Consider the following 20167-nt stretch of genomic DNA (forward strand, 5'->3'; position numbering starts at 1 on the left):
CATTTTATAGAACTCGCTAGTGAATCCATCTGGGGCTGAATGAGTGGGTAAAGATTTAATTATTTCTTGCAGCTCTTTCCCTGAAATAGGTTTAAGCTCTCCCACCTCTATCTCAGATAGTCGGGTCATTTCAGCTTTGTTCAAGTACTCCTCTACTTCTCTCAAGGGGAGGGAGGATTGTGATTCATACATAGCGCCAAAGAACTTTTGAAAAACCTGTGCTACCCTCTCATTCCTGTATAGTGCCCTCATGATCTCTTACCGACGCATACACTCTAGTCCCTCCCCAAGTTTTTGACTATGTGCGCCAGCAGAGCCCCTGATTTATTCCCATATCTCTGCAGCTTATATTTCCTAAATGCTAACGCTCTAGAAGCTCTCTCATGTAGCAGTGTGTTTAATGCTGTTTGTGCTACTTGTATTTGTTCCTTAAGATAGCTACTTGGTGAGTGAATGTACCTGCGCTTTGCTTTCTGGAATCTTTTTTCCAAATTGATTATAGCCCCTGTAATTCTACATTCATGCTTTGCCGTAAAGGCAATTCTCCGAGGACAAGCAGGCTGCTTGTTCTCACATATATGGGTGACGTCCACAGCAGCCCCAGGTCCGGAAAATCTTCCTAGCAAGAAAGGTTGCTATAGCCTTCGAACGCGCAGGTGCGGCCATCTTCCTGCCTGTCGCACGAGAGTCCCGCTTCAGTCTTCTTTTTTCCGTGGTCAAGAGCGGCTGTTTACGGCGGTTCTGTGCCCCAGAAAAGAAGAGCCTTCATTTTTAGTTGGCTTTTTGCCAGTTTTTTCTTCTTCGTCATGCTCGTGCACGAGTTGTTTAGTTTTTCTCAAAAAAAAAAAAAAATCAAAAAGCTTTTCCCTTAGTTTCTTTAGTTTTTGCCCTCAGGTTTCCTTTCGTCGTTGTGTGTGGCCATTTTGGCCGCCCGTACGGGTTTTCTCCCTTTTTTGTGCCCTTCCTTTGGCACCATTGCGAATTTTGATTTCGCCGCCACTATTTTTCCATCGATGACATTGAGGCTCGCTGTGGCTTAAAGAAGTGCACTCTATGTAACCGGGCAATCTCAGGCACCGACCCTCACGCGTGGTGTATCCAGTGCCTTGGGCCCGACCATCGCCCAGACGCATGTAAGTTGTGTCTCCGCCTTAAAAAGCGGACACAAGTGTCAAGACAAGCTCAACGGGAACGCCTGTTTGGAGCTTTGTCCGGTACTTCGGCATCGACATTGACACCGGTACCGAGGTCGGCGGTGTCGATGTCGGCACCGGAGAGTGCATCGACCTCGGGAGCGCAGGTAATGGCTGTCCAGAGACCATTACATGCTGGCAGCAGTGAACCATCGAGTGGGTCTCCACCTGCCTCGAAGGCTCCTGTGCTACAGGCCCATTGGGACCGACCCCTTTCGGATCCGACCCCAAGGAGGCGTGTGGATTCCACATCCTCGTCAGTACCGAGGGGTACCAGTGACGTGCCGTGTGCGAAGGCAAAGAAGCACCGTCATCGATCCCCTTCTCGTCACGGTACCGAGAGCTCCGGGGCGTCAAGGGAATCAGCCCCTGTGAAGCATCGACGCCAGGAAGAACGCTCACCCTCTATACAAGAGGTGTCGATGCACTGGTCTCCGGACAGCCCAGTACCGCCGCCTCCTCGGCAGATTCTAGCCTCGACTCCTGTACCAACACCACAGCTTTTCTCAACAGACACTCCTGACGAGCGCCTGAATGCCATTCTTCCAGGGATCCTGGAAAGGCTGCTGCGACCGTCTGTTCCGGTACCGGAGGTGCTTGTGCTGACGGTACCATCGATAGATGCGGCGGCTGGCTCCCCGTCTGTGGTGAGGCCCTCGAAGTCAGTGCCACCTGCGGCATCAGCCTTGGCTGCCCCCCCCCCCCCCCCCCCCCCCCGGTTGACTCTCCATCGACGTCGATGGAGGGAGCTTCACGCCACAGGCACGGGAGTCAACTTCTCGGCATCGCCATTGAGGACTTGAGGACATAGCTCCTCAGCGTCGAGACGTGCTCGGCTTCGGACTGCAGTCAGACAACTCCTATCCAATACCGAAGGGGAGGACTCATGGGAGCCAGAGGAGGACCCAAGATATTTCTCTTCTGAGGAGTCGTGGCCTTCCCTCTGATCTTACTCCTTCGCCAGAGAGTTAGCTTTCTCCCCCAGAGAGTTTGTCTTTCTCGTCCTTTGTCCGGGAAATGTCTACGGCCATTCCCTTCCCGGTGGTAACTGAGGATGAGCCCAGGGCTGAGGTGTTTGAGGTCCTGGACTATCCTTCGCCACCTAAGGAGTCATCCACTGTTCCTATACATAATGTCCTTAAGCAGACACTGTTGAGGAACTGGATGAAACCACTATCTAACCCCACCATTCCTAAAAAGGTTGAGTCCCAGTATAGGATTCACGGGGACCCAGAGTTGAAGAAGGCCCAGTTGCCTCATGACTCGGGGGTTTTGGATTCGGCTCTCAAGAGAGCCAAAAGTACAAGAGATTTCGCCTCGGTGCCCTGGGACGGGAGGCTCGGACTTTGGACTCTTTTGGGAGGAAGGCCTACCAGTCAGCTATGCTCATCTCCAAAATCCAGTTCTACCAGCTCTACATGAGCATTCTCTAGCGGAATAATGTGAAGCAACTGGCGGACCTGGTCGATCAGCTCCCTTCGGAGCAGGCTAGGCCTTTTCCAGGAGGTAGTCAGGCAGCTGAAGGCGTGTCGTAAATTCCTGTCCAGGGGTACTTACGATTCTTTTGATGTGGCATCCAGAGCCGCTGCTCAGGGTATAGTGATGAGCAGATTCTCATGCGTGCCTGTGACCTAGACAGTCGAGTCCAGCAGCGGCTTGCGGATGCTCCTTGCCGGGGGATAATATTTTCGGCGAGAAATTCAAACAAGTGGTAGAGCAGCTCCACTAGCAGGAAACCGCATTTGACAAACTCTCCCACCAGGCGCCTTCAGCATCTACCTCATGAGGTAGACATTTTTACGGGGGAAGGAGGAATGCTCCCTATGCTTACAATAAGCGTAGGTACAATCCACCTTTCTGCCAGCCTGCTCAGGCTCAACCCCAGCGCGCTCGTTCACGTCAACAGCGTGCGCCTCGTCAGACCCCTGCAGCGCCCTAGCAAAAGCAAGGGACGGGCTTTTGACTGGCTGCAGGCGAGCATAACTGCAATAAAATTGTCCATGCTGGACAATCTACCAGTCGGGGAGAGGTTAAAAGTTTTTCACCAAAGGTGGCCTCTTGTAACCTCCAATCGGTGGGTTCTCCAAATAGTCCGGCGGGGATACTCCCTCAATTTGATCTCCAAACCTCCAAATTGCCCACCGGGAGCTTCCAGCACAGGCAGGTCCTTGCAGAGGAACTCTCCGCTCTTCTCAGCACCAATGCGGTCGAGCCCATACCACCGGGGCAAGAAGGGCTGGGATTCTATTCCAGGTACTTTCTTGTGCGAAAGAAAACAGGGGGATGCGTCCCATCCTAGACCTAAGGGCCCTGAACAAATATCTGATTCGAGAAAAGTTCAGGATGCTTTCCCTGGGCACTCTTCCCATGATTCAGAAATCTCCATGGACTTGAAGGATGCTTATATACACATCTCGATACTGCCAGCTCACAGGCAGTATCTTCGATTCCATCTGGGAACACGGCACTTTCAGTATTGTGTGCTGCCCTTTGGGCTCGCCTCTGCACCCCGGGTGTTCACAAAATGCCTGGCGGTCGTAGCAGCGTCGCTACGCAGACTGGGAGTGCATGTGTTCCCTTATCTCGACGATTGGCTGATGAAGAACATCTCGGAGGCAGGAACTCTACAGTCCATGCAGATGACTCTCAAACTCCTGGAGCTACTGGGGTTTGTTATAAATTTACCCAAAGTCCCATCTCATTCCAGTTCAACAACTAGAATTCATCGGAGCTCTGCTGGACTCTCAGACAGCTCTGGCCTATCTTCCTGAGGCGAGGGCGGACAACCTTCTGTCCCTAGTTTCCTTGGCCAGAGCATCTCAGCAGATCACTGCTCGACAGATGTTGAGACTTCTGGGCTATATGGCCTCCACAGTTCACGTGACTCCCATGGCACGTCTTCACATGAGATCTGCTCAGTGGACCCTAGTTTCCCAGTGGTATCAAGCTGCGGGGGATCTAGAAGATGCAATCCTGTTGTCCACCGCTTTTCACAACTCCCTGAGATGGTGGACAATTTGATCCAATTTGACCTTGGGACGTCCCTTCCAAATTCCTCAGCCTCAAAAAGTGCTGACTACGGATGCATCTCTCCTGGGGTGGGGAGCTCATGTGGATGGGCTCCACACTCAGGGAGCTTGGTCCCTTCAGGAATCAAGTCTTCAGATCATACTCCTGGAGTTGCAAGCGATCTGGAACGCTCTAAAGGCTTTCAGAGATCGGCCGTCCAATCAAATTATTCAAATTCAGACACAACCAGGTTGCCATGTACTATGTCAACAAGCAGGGGGGCACCGGAACTCACCTCCTGTGTCGGGAAGCCGTCCAGATGTGGCTTTGGGCCCACCGTCACGGCATGTTTCTCCAGGCCACGTATCTGGCAGGCGTAAACAACAGTCTGGCCAACAGGTTGAGTAGGATAATGCAACCTCATGAGTGGTCTCTCAACAGGGCAGTTGTCCGCAAGAACTTCCGAGAATGGGGCACCCCCTCGGTGGATCTTTTTGCCACTCAGATCAATCACAAGGTCCCTCAGTTCTGTTCCAGATTTCAGGCCTACGACAGGCTAGCCTCGATTGCCTTTCTCCTACATTGGGGGTCAGGCCTTCTGTATGCGTATCCTCCCATACCTGTGGTGGGGAAGACTTTGCTAAAACTACAGCAAGACCATGGAACCATGATTCTGGTTGCGCCCTTTTGGCCGCGTCAGAGTTTGTTCCCTCTTCTTCTTGAGTTGTCCTCCGAAGAACCTTGGAGATTGGAGTGTTTTCCAACCCTCATCACTCAGAACGAGGGGGCGCTTCTGCATCCCAACCTCCAGTCTCTGGCTCTCACGGCCTGGATGTTGAGGGTGTAGATTTCGCCTCCTTGGGTCTTTCTGAGGGTGTCTCCCGAGTCTTGCTTCCAGGAAAGATTCAACGAAGAGGTGTTACTCTTTTAAATGGAGGAGGTTTGCCGTCTGGTGTGATAGCAAGGCCCTGGATCCTATTTCTTGTCCTACACAGACCCTGCTTGAATACCTTCTGCACTTGTCAGAGTCTGGTCTCAAGACCAACTCCGTAAAGGTTTATCTTAGTGCGATTAGTGCTTATCACCGCCGTGTAGAGGGTAAGCCTATCTCTGGACAGCCTTTAGTTTTTCGCTTCATGAGAGGTTTGCTTTTGTCAAAGCCCCCTGTCAACCCTCCACCAGTGTCATGGGATCTCAACATCATTCTCACCCAGCTGATGAAAGCTCCTTTTGAGCCACTGGATTCCTGCCATCTGAAGTACTTGACCTGGGAGGTCATTTTCTTGGTGGCAGTTACTTCAGCTCGTAGAGTCAGTGAGCTTCAGGCCTTGGTAGTGCATGCACCTTATATCAAGTTTCATCACAACAGTGTAGTCCTCCGCACGCACCCTAAGTTCCTGCCTAAAGTGGTGTCGGAGTTCAATCTGAATCAGTCAATTGTCTTGCCAACATTTTTTCCCTGTCCTCATACCCGCACAGGTGAAAGCAGTTTGTACACCTTTGATTGCAAGAGAGCATTGGCCTTTTACGTGGCGCGTACAAAGCCCTTTAGACAGTCCGCCCAGTTGTTTCTTTCTTTTGATCCCAACAGGAGGGGAGTCGCCATCGGAAAACGCACAATTTCCAATTGGCTAGCAGATTGCATATCTTTCACTTACGCCCAAGCTGGGCTGAGTCTGGAGAGCCATGGCTGCGTCAGTGGCTCACTTAAAGTCAGCCTCCATTGAGGAGACCTGCAAGGCTGCAACGTGGTCATCAGTCCACACATTCACATCTCACTACTGCCTTCAGCAGGATACCTTACGCAACAGTCTGGGCAGTCAGTGCTGCAGAATCTGTTTGGGGTTTAGAATCCACCTCCATCCACCTAGACCCATTTTTGTTCTGTTCCAGGCTGTTCTCAGTTAGTTGTTTATGGTTTCAGGTCAATCTCTGTTATGTCCTCGCCGTTGCGAGACCCAATTGACCAGTGTTCTTTGTTTTGAGTGAGCCTGGGTGCTAGGGATATCCCACATGTGAGAGGAAGCAACCTGCTTGTCCTCGGAGAAAGCGAAGATACATACCTGTAGCAGGTATTCTCTGAGGACAGCAGGCTGATTGTTCTCACAAACTCGCCCACCTCCTCTTTGGAGTGTTGTTTGTTTATTATTTGCTTTTTGATTAAACTGAGCGGGAACACTCGCGTGACGGGCGGGAAGTTGTCTGCGCATGCGTGGTGCACGCACCAGAAGGTTCTGGCAAACCTTTTAAAAAATTTTTGCTTGCAAAATTGCCGATTCTCGGACCGACGCAGACGTTGACCCATATGTGAGAACAATCAGCCTGCTGTCCTCGGAGAATACCTGCTACAGGTATGTATCTTTGCTTTACTTGATAACATGCAGTGAAGGTAAAGGGAAAAGGGACTTGATATACCTCATTTCTGTGGTTTTTTTGCAACTACATTCAAAGCGGTTTACATATATTCAGGTACTATTTGTACCAGGGGCAATGGAGGGTTAAGTGACAGAGTTACATGGAGCTGCAGTGGGAATCGAACTCAGTTCCCCAGGATCAAAGTCCACTGCAATAACCACTAGGCTACTCCTCCAGGATTCTGGGTCAGTTTGAGCTGTTCACTGTGTTCATACTGGTGCTGTTATGTGTTACCACTGTACAGTGAATTGTGATGGTTTAGCTGAGACAGTTGCAGAATTGGTTTGATTTGAGAATTGTTTTTTTTGTTTCGTTTTGTTTTAGTCTCCCAAAAAGGTTGGTGATGACATTGCTAAGGCAACTGGTGACTGGAAGGGACTGAGGATCACAGTGAAACTCACCATCCAGAACCGACAAGCTCAGGTACTGTCTATTGAGTGTGTAGTTATATGGTACTTGTGTACTCTGGGAGTGACTCTCTTCTATTTTATGTACAGACTAACGTTTTAATAGTTTGCATAATCATTAAAGTACTTAAAAGTAGATCACAGGAAGTGACGTCACCAGCGGAGATGGCAGCCTAAGCCAAGAGCTCCGTCGTACCCCGAGCAAACATAGCATAACAACCACGCTAAAACGGCTCTATTTGAGGCAGCGGACACGAATTAGCGAGCAGAAAGAGCACTCGTGAGAATAATAATGTCATATCAAGCCTCTGTGGTGGATTTGTCAGCGTATGCATTCGAGAGAGGACCGGCGAACAAACATGGCGACGCCCCGGCGGACCGACGACCCAATCCCTCAATGGAACAACAATTGCATAGCTCCCCACCTTTGTTTGAGACGGGAGATGGCCCGGATCTGGAGGAGGCAACTCTGCAAGACATCGGATCCTGGGTGAAAGAAATACAGGCAGATCTTAAGGCCATGCGATCTGACCTCGCGACGCTGGGAGCGGATTTAAGAGGTGAGATCCGGGGCATTGGGCGTCCGCGTGGCAGAAAATGAGGAAAAGATAGAAGAACAAGCGGAGGCCATACAGGGGCTAAATCGGCAAGCGATAAAATCCAATCAGGAGTTTCAGCAAGTATGGGACAAGTTAGAGGACCTTGAGAATCGTAGTAGAAGAAGTAACCTGAAGATTTAGAGGGCTGCCAGAAGTGCCTCTATATTCTGACTGTGACATGGTAGTGCAAAAAATCGCGAGTGCATTGTTGGCAACGATAAAAATCAGCAAAGATCCCTCAGAGATTCAGATTGTGTGGGCCCACTGGGCGTTGGGAACGTCAAGAGCTAATAAACCACGAGATCTTATTGCTTGTTTTGGTGACTTTAAGCTAAAGGAACAAATTATGCAGGCAGCCCGGATGTCACCACTTTCAGTGGGATTCCTATACTATTGAATGCTACCAGGACCTAGCAGCCTGCACCTTGAAGAGGAGGGCGGAGTTAAAGCCCCTTACCCAGTTTTTACATGCAGAGGGTAATCGCTATCGGTGGAGTTACCCCTTTGCTTGCCCTTCTATAAGGACGGGAAGCTCCATCAAATACGTCACCTGGAAGACGCGAAAGAGCTACTGCCAGAAGCTTTTGGCAATAAAGAAGGGAATACAGCACTCCAACCCGCTATGACCAATCCGCCCAAACCACGATGGCAAAGAGTGGCCAAGGGCAAGGGGCGCCTACTCCGGCAGCAGTCAGACTCCCTACTCAGGCCTGAGCCGGGTACCAGTGTATCTTGAACAAGGAAACTATGGAGGCAGCACCAGATTTAAATGAAGAACTGCAGGTGAAATGAGAAGATCACCTACAGAGAGAGACTTTCAGATAGGATAACCGTAGAAGAGTTAGCTTATTAAAAGATATAGAGAGTTATAGGCTCTTACTGTGTAAAAGGAGAAGTGTTTGGATTGGTTTAAGAATGTGTTTATTTGACAAATGTTAGCAGCGGGGGGGCATGTTAAATGATTGCCAACATAAGTAGGGGGGTGAGGTTCTTTCCCCGAAGACACACCTGTACAAGGATAACAGATGTGTCAAATAGAAGGGAATATGGGGAGATGGGTGGGGGGAGGGGTAGTAAAAGGGATAAACGGGAAGCACTGATGACCGGGTCAAGAAAAAAGAATGGATTAATCAGGAGAGGTAAATACATGGGCATTGGGCATAGTTTTTTCACTAAATTTGGGAAATGAGTAACATAACTTGCATGACCCTTAATGTTAAGGGTTTAACCTCCCCTATGAAGCGACAGATGCTATTTTAAGGAGATACAGCGCTTAAAGGCAGATGTGTCTTTTATACAAGAAACACATTTGCTCCTAACCAAGGAGCACTTATGTCAGGGGGGTAAAAGCCACTATGTATATTTTGCATCTAATCATAAGGAGGAAAAAAAAAAAAAAAGGGAGTCCTTATAACACTGACTAACAAGTACCCGTGGCAGGTACAGAAAATAATAAGAGACAGAGAGGATCAATATCTATTGTTAGTAGTTCAATTGGGAACTGAAATACTTTCTTTACTAAATGTATACGCTCCCAATGACCATCAAGGGGCCTTCTATAAAGAAGTCTCTAAGGCCCTAAGTAAGAATATTAAAGGTACCCTATTAATGGGAGGAGACTTCAATCTGACGTTACATTGATTGATAGACAACTCAACAGGAGGGATACGATATGCCCAGTCTGATAGAGCCCAACTGCATACATTCTTGGGTACTTGGCAATTAATAGGCATTTGGAGACAAATACACCCAAAGTCCAGGGGGTATACATATTACTTGGCGGTACATGATTCCAACTCTCGTATAGATATGTGGCTAGGACCTCCAAATATATTCTCCAAAGTAGTTGACATACAGATCATCCCAAGAACATGGTCGGACCATGCGAGTGGGTGGTCAGAACTCCTGAGATTCCATCATGGTGATTCCCAGATGAGCTGCTAGCTAACCCTAAGGTGCTGTTACGTCTGGAAGGAGAGAGAGGAATATTTAGACATCAATGATAATGGGGGGGGTAACCTCGCAGACATTGTGCGAGGGTCATTCCCACTTCAGGCACAGGCAGCTCCTTGTGACTCTTGGCAAGTCACTTAACCCTCCATTGCCACAGGTACAAATAAGTCCCTGTATACAATATGTAAGCCGCAATGAGCCTGCCATGACTGGGAAAGCGTGGGGTATAAGAAACAAGCGAATGCTCACACGCAAACATTACATGCAGAATTGCTGGCAATGCCCTCTATCACAACACTGTCAAGATTGGATGCATGCTATTCGACTGGCCCTTAGGGAACTACACTTAGCGGAAGTAGCAGAACGATTACAGCAAGTTAGGCAAACCTATTTTGAATTTGGTAACAGACTGTCGAGACTGCTAGCATATAAGCTCAAGAAGCGTGTTCTAAACTCGTATATACATACCATTCGTGCAGAGGGGGGGAAAGTAAGCAATAAACTTGAGGAAATTAAGGACACCTTCTATAAATGTAATCAGGGGTTGTACCAGGTTGAAGAAACAGCAACACCACAAGAAACTCTGGAATATCTAACACAGGCAGTACTCCCGAGGATGACAACTATAGAGGCAGAGGCATTATCAAGCGAAATCACCTTAGAAGAGGTACAGTGGGCCATCCAGGACCTGCCGAATGGGAAAGCACCGAGTCCCGATGGGTACACAAATAAATTTTACAAAAAGTATAGCAAATTTCTGGCCCGGTATTGGTTCGAGTGTTTAATGATATGGATCCTCATATTCATGGCGGTTGGCAAATATTCTGAAGCCAGGAAAAGATCCTCAGAACTGTGGGTCTTATCGTCCGATATCTCTACTGGGGTCGGACTATAAAATTTTCACCAAAATTTTAGCCCATCGATTACAACGGGTTATGCCGAAGTTGGTACATGTTGACCAAACGGGTTTCATAACGGGGAGACCGACTTTCGATAATATCCGTAGAGCTATCCATCTGATCCATGAAGCAGGAGACACAAAACAACCAACATTGTTATTATCTGTAGACGCCGAAAAGGCGTTTGATCAGGTCCAGTGGCAGTTTATGTTTTCAGTGTTGGAGCAGATGGGTATCTCGGGACGGTTCATCTCATGGCTTTCATTGCTATACTCGAATCCTGTAGCCTCATTGCGAATTAATGGTTCAGGATCTGATCTAATACAACTTAAGAGGGGAACTCGTCAAGGTTGTGCGCTGTCTCTGTTGCTGTTCGCACTAACCATGGAGCCGCTAGCGCAACATATTAGACAACACGTAGACATACAGGGTTTGACCATAGGTGAAGAGACATATAAAATAATGTTGTTTGCGGATGACATTCTGCTTACACTGACACACCCTCAGGAGTCATAATTAGGGGTGATGCAGAGTTTACAACAATACGGAAAGCTGGCAGGGTTCAGGGTGAACTTGGACAAGTCAGAAATTATGGGGGTGGGTCTATCCAAAGAGATGGAACTATCATTACATCAGAAATATCCCTTTCGATGGGTCACTCGATATCTACGATGTTTGGGGATTAACCTTACCGCTAAATTAACAGATATCTATGAGGCGAACTTTCCACACAAAGTATGGGAAATGTTGCGGGAACTGGAGAGATGGGAAAGGCTAGAGTTATCCTGGATGGGAAGGATATCACCAATAAAAATGATGCTATTGCCAAAGATTTTGTATCTTTTCATGGCATTACCCCTGCCCATCCCAAAACAGTTCTTTCGCCACCTACATCGCAAATTATTTGCCTACATATGGCAACACAAACCACCTAGGGTGAGGGCAGATATTATGTTTCAACCAAAAGATAAGGGGGTATGGCGGTACCTAATTTCAAACAATACTATCAAGCAGCACAGCTACGGGTGTTGGTGGGGTGGGGGTCCAGCATCCCAATGCCTTGGGTACAAATCGAGAAGTACTGGTTGAGGATGGGGAGCCCAGATGCTATACTATGGGCCCCGCAGAGACAGCTGATAGCGTGTATACAACATGCAACCCCCGCAGTACGTTTCCCTCTTCAGACTTGGAGTACAGTGCGGCAGAAGCTGCTGCCAGGCAGGAAACATTTTAGTCGTATGAAGATACAGACAGCTATGAGCTGTCCCATAGGGGCAGCTGACAATGTGTTCCGAATATGGAAACAGAAAGGGCTGGTTGCACTGCACCAAATTTGGGATGAGGGGAACATGATACTATTTGCAGACCTCCAAGAAGAATTCGCGCTCCCAATGTCCCACCTGTATCATTATAACAGGATCCGGGATTACGTAAATCGAAGGGCTAAAGGGGAGCTCCCTCTGGAGGATACAGCGATAGAAAAGGCCATGGGAGGGGGAGGCCAGAGGTGGTGCATTTCCCGTCTGTATAGAGCATTAGGATCCTATTTAAACCCACTAGAGCGGTACACCCAGAGTTGGGAAAAAGTTATACAACAGAACTATGATAGTAAAAGCTGAGAAAAAGCACTGATGTATCTGCTTAAAGTATCTATCTCTAGTTCTGTAGTTGAAAATGGTTATAAAATGTTGTATCAATGGTACCTGACACCCAACAAGATAGCAAAAATGTATAAGGAGGAAAATGGTTGGTGTTGGAGAGGATGCAGGGAAATAGGAGATATGGCTCATATTTGGTGGATGTGCCCTAAGGCGCAGACATACTGGCTAGAAATAATTCGGACATTAGAAAAATTCCTAGGGAGCAAGTATGCCCTGAAGATGGAGACATGCCTACTACATTTTCAACCGGCAGGAATAACATCAGCAACACACTGTCTGGCATCGATGTGGTTGGTTGCAGGAAAGATCGCATTGGCTTCAGCATGGAAGCCGTCCTTTTTGCCGCCAGTGATAAGGGTGGTATATAATATGGACTACCTTTACCAAATGTCCAAAATGACAGCAATAAGGACAGGGCGGATCGCACAATTCTATAAGCAATGGGACAGATATGCAGCATGGAGGCTGACTGATGGAGTGGACTTGGACGCGCCCAGATTATTGACAGCTCCTTGATCTGGTTATAGAGTAAAGATGTATTAAGTAAATATACGGTCATTAACAATACTATCGAGGGGGGATAAAACAATTGCAGAATGGTTACATTGTTGATATTAGCGTCTGTTCTAAGTATGTAAAAACCTTAATAAAATATTTATTTTTTTAAAAAGTACTTAAAAGTAGTAACGCTGCCTGAATTCTCAGGGCAGTAGATTACGGATAAGATGGTTTAAAGCAAGCATTGAAAAAACTAGTGCAACAGACATCTGTAGATTCTGTAATAAAGAGCCGGAAACAGTTACTCATCTCATGGCTGTCTGTGAAGTGCTGATGGCAGAACATTTTTAGGCAGAAAGGCACAACAAGGTGGCTCAGTTGCTTCCTGTTTTGATCATCTGTGGCTCCTTTTTTTCTATTTTCTTATTTTCACATTTATGTTTGTATTTTTTAAACCTCCTTCTGGTCCAGCCTGGTGGCTAAGTCACAAGAGCCACCCTACTGGAAGAGCATGAGAGAAACATGGCAAATGCATAAGTACAACAGGAAATACAAAATGTTACTCCAGAAACCAGTTGTGTATCAACATCGGATACGTGCATGGTTAAGGGGAGGTAAATGGAACCTTAAAGAAGAGTGCTTGATAGTTGTAGCCCAGGACAGTGGATTACGGATAAGATGGTTTAAAGCAAGCATTGAAAAAACTGGTGCAACAGACATCTGTAGATTCTGTAAGAAAGATCCAGAAACAGCTATTCATCTCATGGCTGGCTGCAAAGTGCTGATGGCAGACATTTTTAGGCAGAAAGGCACAACAAGGTGGCAGGCCTCATTCTTTTGAAACTCTGTAAGCATTAAAACAGTGGTGTTTCAGAAAAGCATTGGATCATGATCCTAAGAGCATTGTCGAAAACAATTATTTTATGATCACCTGGGATATCCCATCCCGTAAGAATATTTATTTATTTTATTTTATTTTATTGCATTTGTATCCCACATTTTCCCACCTATTTGCGGGCTCAGTGTGACTTACAATACATTGTATTAATGGAAGTACAATTTGTTACAACTCGATTGTGGTTACATTGTTATACATTGAGTTTAAAACAGAGTCTACGTATCGTTAAGAGAATAGTACAATGGAACAAAACAATGGAACAAAGGAAGAACAACGGATACTGATAGGACTATAGAACAATAGCGCGAAAAAACTTTCGGGTATAGCATTTTACCTGTAGATTAAGGTTTAAGTATGTTAAAATGAGAGTACAGATGAGAATGTGTTGATGTATTACTAACAGTGTGCTTAGACTTCATGTGTTTTGATCCTTTCGATAGATATTTTCGAAGAGATGAGTCTTCAATAGTTTGCGGAAGTTGGTCAGCTCGTTGGTCGTCTTCAGGTTACGTGGAAGATTGTTCCAAAATTGCGTGCTCATATAAGAAAAGGTTGATGCGTGCATCACTTTGTATTTTATGCCTTTGCAATTAGGGAAGTGGAGGTTCAGGAAAGTTCGGGATGATCTTTTAGCGTTTCTGGGTGGTAGGTCTATTAAGTCAGACATGTAGGCTGGGGCTTCACCATGAATGATTTTGTGGACTAGTGTGCATACTTTAAAAGTGATGCGTTCCTTGAGTGGGAGCCAGTGTAGCTTCTCTCGTAAGAGTTTTGCGCTTTCGTATTTTGGTTTCCCGAAAATGAGTCTGGCAGCTATGTTCTGGGCTGTTTGAAGTTTCTTCAGTATTCGCTCTTTACAACCTGCGTATAATGAGTTGCAGTAATCCAAATGGCTAAGTACGAGTGATTGCACTAGGCTGCGGAAGATGGATCTTGGGAAGAATGGTCTTATTCTTTTCAGTCTCCACATGCTGTAAAACATCTTTTTGGTTGTGGTGTTTGCGTGATTTTCGAGTGTTAGGTGGCGGTCAATAGTGACTCCAAGGATTTTTAAAGTTTCAGAAATTGGAAGATTGTTTTGGTGTGTTTATAGCGGTGAAGTCATTCGTGTTGTATTGGGAGGTAAGTATCAGGCATTGAGTTTTTTCTGCATTCAGTTTCAAACGAAATGCATCTGCCCAGGTGTTCATGATGTGTAAGCTTTGGTTGATTTCATTGTGGATTTCTTTAATGTCTTGTTTGAAAGGGATATATATTGTTACATCGTCAGCGTATATATGTGGGTTAAGGTTATGGCTTGCTAGAAGTTTTGCCAGGGGTGTCATCATTAGGTTGAAGATAGTTGGTGAGAGGGGTGATCCTTGCGGTACTCCACATTCTGGTGTCCATGCTGCAGACGTAGTTGAATTTGATGTGACCTGGTATGAGCGTAAGGTTAGGAACCCCTTGAACCAGTTTAGGACATTGCCTCCGATGCCAAAGTATTCAAGTATATGTAGTAGGATTCCGTGGTCCACCATGTCAAAGGCACTTGACATGTCAAATTGTAGAAGGAGTATATTGTTGCCGGTTGCAATCATTTGTTTAAATTTAGTCATTAATGTAATTAGTACTGTTTCGGTGCTGTGGTTCGATCGGAATCCTGATTGGGCATCATGCAGTATTGAGAATTTGGCTAGATAGTTTGTAAGTTGTTTTGTTACCATCCCTTCGGTTATTTTGGTTATTAGTGATATGGATGCTACTGGTCGGTAATTGGTTATTTCACTTGCACTTTTCTTTGCGTCCTTGGGTATTGGGGTGAGTAGAATATTTCCTTTTTCTTTTGGGAAAAGCCCGCTTTGTAGCATGGAGTTTACATGGTTCATTAGGTCTGTTATGAATTGTTGAGGGGCTGATTTCATGAGGTTGTTTGGGCATATGTCTAGTTTGCAGTTGGATTTGGCAAATCTTTTGAGTGTTTCAGAGATGAGGTCTTCTGATAGTATTTCGAATTCGGTCCAGGTTCTGTCTGCTGGGTATATTCTTTCTGTCTTCTAGGTCTAGACAGTCTAGGAGTGTGGCATATTCAGTAGGGCTGGTGGGTATTTTAAGTCGTAGTTGAATAATTTTCTCTTTGAAGTATTTTGCAAGGTTGTCAACACTTGGTATGTCTTTGTTGTTGTTTGTAACTGGTGTGGTGTCTAGCAATTTGTTCACAAGGAAGAAGAGTTTGTGTGTGTCTTTGTAGTTTGATCCAATGATTGTCTTGTATTGTAGTCTTTTAGTCTGTTTTATGGTGTATTTGTATTTCCTCCGAAGTAGTTTCCAGGCATTTAGTGTTTGTTCATCCTTCTTTTTGTTCCATGCGCGTTCTAGTTTCCTAACTTGTGTTTTGAGTTTTTTCAGCTCTTCGGTGAACCATGGATTTGATTTTTTCCTATGTGATGTTCTGGTTTGGATAGGGGCGATTTTGTCTAATGTTATTTTACATATATCGTCCCATTCTTGGAGCCATATTGAGTCACACCAGTGGTCCATTTAGCCCAGTATCCTGCTTCCAACAGTGGCCAATCCAGGTCACAAGTACCTGGAAGAAACCCAAATAGTAGCAACATTCCATGCTACCAATCCAGGGCAAGCAGTGGCTTCCATCATGTCTATATCAATAGCAGACTATGGACTTTTCCTCCAGGACCTTGTCCAAACCTTTTTTTAAACCCAGATACTCTAATAGGTGTTGATACGAGTTCCAGAGCATAACTATTGTTTGAGTGGAGTGTCCCCTGCTCTTTGTACTTCACTTTTACCTGTTCTACACCACTCGGGATTTTGTAGACCTCAATCATCTAAATGGCAGATGACGTTTAATTTGAGCAAGTGCAAAGTGATGCTTGTGGGAAAGAGGAACCCGAATTATAGCTACGTCATACAAGGTTCCACGTTAGGAGTCATCGACCAAGAAAGGGATCTAGGTGGCGTCGTTGATACGTTGAAACCTTCTGCTCAGTGTGCTTTGACGGCTAAGAAAGCAAATAGAATGTTAGGTGGTATTAGGAAAGGAATGGAAAACAAAAATGAGGACGTTGTTATGCCTTTGTGTCGCTCCATGGTTCGACCGCACCTCGAATATTGTGTTCAGTTCTGGTCGCCGCATCTCAAAAATTAGTGGAATTAGGAAAGGTGCAGAGAAGGGCAACGAAAATGATAAAGCTGATGGGACGACTTCCTATAAGGAAAGGCTAAAGCGTCTGGGGCTCTTCAGCTTGGAGAAAAGATGCTGAGGGGCAATATGATAGAGGTCTATAAAATGAGTGCAGTGGAATGGGTAGACGTGAAGCATCTATTTACGCTTTCCAAATATACTAGGACTAGGGGGCATGTATGAAGTTACAAGGTATTAAATTTAAAATAATCGGAGAAAATGTTTCTTCACTCAACGTGTAATTCAGTTCTGGAATTCATTGCCCGAAATGTGTTAAAGGCAGTTAGCTTAGCAGAGTTTTTAAAAGGTTTGGACGGCTTCCTAAAGGAAAAGTCCATAGACCATTATTAAAGGGGGGGGGGGGGGGGGGGGAATATTTCTGGGATAAGCAGCATAAAATGTTTTGTACTTTTTTGGGGATCTTGCCAGGTATTTGTGACCTAAATTGGCCACTGTTGAAAACAGGATGCTGGGCTTGATGGACCTGTCCCAGTATGGCAATACTTATGTGCTTACCATATCCTTCACCCAGCTGTCTTTTCCAAGCTGAAGAGCCCCTCTTTAGCCTTTCCTCATATGAGAGAAGTTCCATCCCCTTTATCGTTTTGGTCGCTCTTCTTTGAACCTTTTCTAATTCCGCTATATCTTTTTTGAAATAAAGTGACCAGAATGTATTGCTCCAATGTGAGCTTGCACCATGGAGCAATACAGAGGCATTATATATTTTCATCTTATTTACCATCCCTATCCAATAATTCCTAGCATTCTGTTTGCTTTTATGGCCACTGATGCACACTGGGCAGAAGATTTCAATGTATAGTCTACAATGACACCTAAATCTTTTTCTTGGCTGCTGACACTAGCATCCAGTAACCAATTTGGATTATTCTTCCCAATGTGCATCACTTTGCATGTGTCCACATTAAGTTTCATGTGCCATTTAGATGCTGAGTCTTCTAATTTCTTAGTCTTCCTGCAATATTTCAGTCTGCACGTGTTTTAACAACTTTGAATAGCTTTATGTCATCTGCAAATTTAATCACCTCTCACTTCAGGCACAGGCAGCTCCTTGTGACTCTGGGCAAGTCACCTAACCCTCCATTGCCCCATGTAAGCCACATTGAGCCTGCCATGAGTGGGAAAGCGCGGGGTACAAATACAACAACATTTGATGTACAGATCATTGCTAAATATGTTAAATAGCACCAGTCCCAGTACAGATCCCTGGGGTGCTTCAGTATTCATCCTCCTCCATAGAGAAAAATATCCTTTTAACCCTATCCTCTGTCTTCTGTCCAATAACTTAACTCCTTATCTAGAAAAGGACACTGCCTCCTATTCCGTGACATTTAAAAAAAAAGTTTCTCAGGAGTCTCATGAGAAACTCTTATCTAGATTTTCAGAAAGCTTTTGACGTACTACATCAGCAGGCTCACCTTTACCACATGTTTATTCATGACTGATAAAAAAACTGGATATAGTGGTAAAAGAGAAAAACATCAGAGGTGTTGGTCCCAAGTGATTACTCTGAGTCGCATGGAGAGGGGGAAGATCAAGTACCAAGACATTCAGTCTGAGACTAAGAAAATGTGGCAGAAAGATACAGAAACATTTCCCATCACTTTGAGTACTACAGTCTTTATCATAACCTTCCCAAGCACATGTGGATAAGTTGCCTATACATGTTGCATTGTGCCAAAGAGCTTTTTTCTGGAGTTCATAAGTATTACAGCAAGTGTTGAGAGATTGTGATTGTACTCCACATGTCCAGGTTTAGGAGTGAGGTTCATTCCTGTCATGGTGTGTGCAAAGCTAACCCACTTGGAGAAATTGCCCCTGGGAGAACATTTTGATTCTAAGGTCTGACTTTTCTCATTCTGAGTTTGCTGTGGGTGCAGTGTTTAGAGACATGGGGTGTGGTCATTGTGCTGTGGTGACACTTAGGGACAGATTATAGTGCAGAGATCAAGAAGTATGGTGCACATGTCCTTGAACTGCCCTTAAAGTGGATGGACTTAATGAATTGAGAGAAGCCCCTACTGGTTGCAGCTTAAGGCTTATGAAACAGGCCCTAAAGGAAAACTACTAGGCAAAATGTCCAGGTTTGGTGGTCTAAATGACAAATGGCTGGCTGAGGTATTTCTGTCTTTTGCTAGTATTGTTGCTTTTCTTACCAGCCACCCGCCACTATGCTTGTCTGATAAGTGACTAGTGTAGTCCAGTGGTGAGCTAAGAGCAAACTCTTCCTTAGGAAACAGAACTGGTCTTTATGCTGTGAGTAGTTCTGTGCCGAAAGGTTGGAGACACCGTCTTAATCTCCACATGCAGAACAGCGTCATGTACATTTTGTTAATTTATACCAGCAAGGAAGCAGAGACAGGTTTTCTATAGTGTAAACCAAACTCTCAGAAATCTGTAGGCAGTCCGTTGCATATAAATAAAGGAGAAATTCTGTAGAAGTGAATTTACCTTTCTCAGTGAAAACAACCACGGCTTCCATTGGTCAGATTAATTTCTAAGACAAATTAGTTATTAACCAAGTAAATGTAATTCATAATTTTTGTTTCCATAATTGAGCCAGCACTTATAGTTCCATTAAGCTTGCAGTTCACTCGAATGGATCGGATCTCTTTACTAGAGTGCCATGCTCCTTCATTCACAACTCCCCCTGTTCCTCCACATAGCCAAACTATTGGGTTAGTTAACCAGGACTAAAGACCACAACAGCTCCATCTAGAACTTGAAAACATATTCATCGGAAATCTGGCTAGTAGATATTCTGTTGTGTGCAATAGTTAACTCTTAACCACCCAAGCATGGTACAGAAGTAGTTGTTACAGGCCATCTTTCACTGAGCAAAGCCAGTGTCTTCTATATAGCAGCGCATAGCATTGCCAGTAGGCCACCACACCTTTTTAAGTGTCCTACAGCTGTGAAATTTGCATCACTTATTCAGAATTGTGTACATTCAAGAACTGCAAGCCATAGCTTTTGAGATTTGTAAAAATGGGATTTCATTCAATCTTGCATAACAAGGTGCCACTGTCACAAGCCACTGTGCCAAATATATTAAAGGAAAAGCTTTATTATTTTATCTCTTGGTAGTACTGGTTAAGATGAGCAGTGTGTGTTGATTTTGTGCAGCTGGAGGCTATGGCTTTCCCAGTTATGCCTCATTAGAAATTGTTATGCTCATAAGCGAGTCCACTTCCGAGGCAATTTTTGTTGTGTGGTACAGGTAGTACAAAGAGCTTTACATCATTTGAAATTGCAAGAAAAATCCTCTTTCATGCCAGTTTCATTTTGCTTCTCTCAGGCTTTCAATGTTAATCTTATGAGCCAAGTGTCATCTTTAAGAACTATATTACATACACATCATGATTAACTAAAAATTCTAGTATTAGTTGCTTAAGTGAACTTATAAATTTGCATCTAAATGTATAAAAACATT

The 20167-nt window shown here is 45.2% G+C and overlaps 1 protein-coding gene and 1 non-coding gene across 2 annotated transcripts in view; both read left to right on the plus strand.

The window, feature by feature from the left end:
* Positions 1 to 20167, plus strand: part of RPL12 (ribosomal protein L12) — a 130871-nt gene that overhangs the window by 39661 nt on the left and 71043 nt on the right. Inside the window, exon 3 of the mRNA XM_030206574.1 lies at positions 6942 to 7040. Coding sequence (XP_030062434.1) covers positions 6942 to 7040 — 99 coding nt within the window. The remainder of the gene's footprint in view (positions 1 to 6941; positions 7041 to 20167) is intronic.
* Positions 18897 to 19025, plus strand: LOC115473626. Its single transcript, XR_003942718.1, has one exon. It is a non-coding gene; the product is annotated as a small nucleolar RNA SNORA65 (small nucleolar RNA).

Source organism: Microcaecilia unicolor, chromosome 6 (assembly GCF_901765095.1).
Source record: "Microcaecilia unicolor chromosome 6, aMicUni1.1, whole genome shotgun sequence".
Taxonomy (NCBI): Eukaryota; Metazoa; Chordata; class Amphibia; order Gymnophiona; family Siphonopidae; genus Microcaecilia; species Microcaecilia unicolor.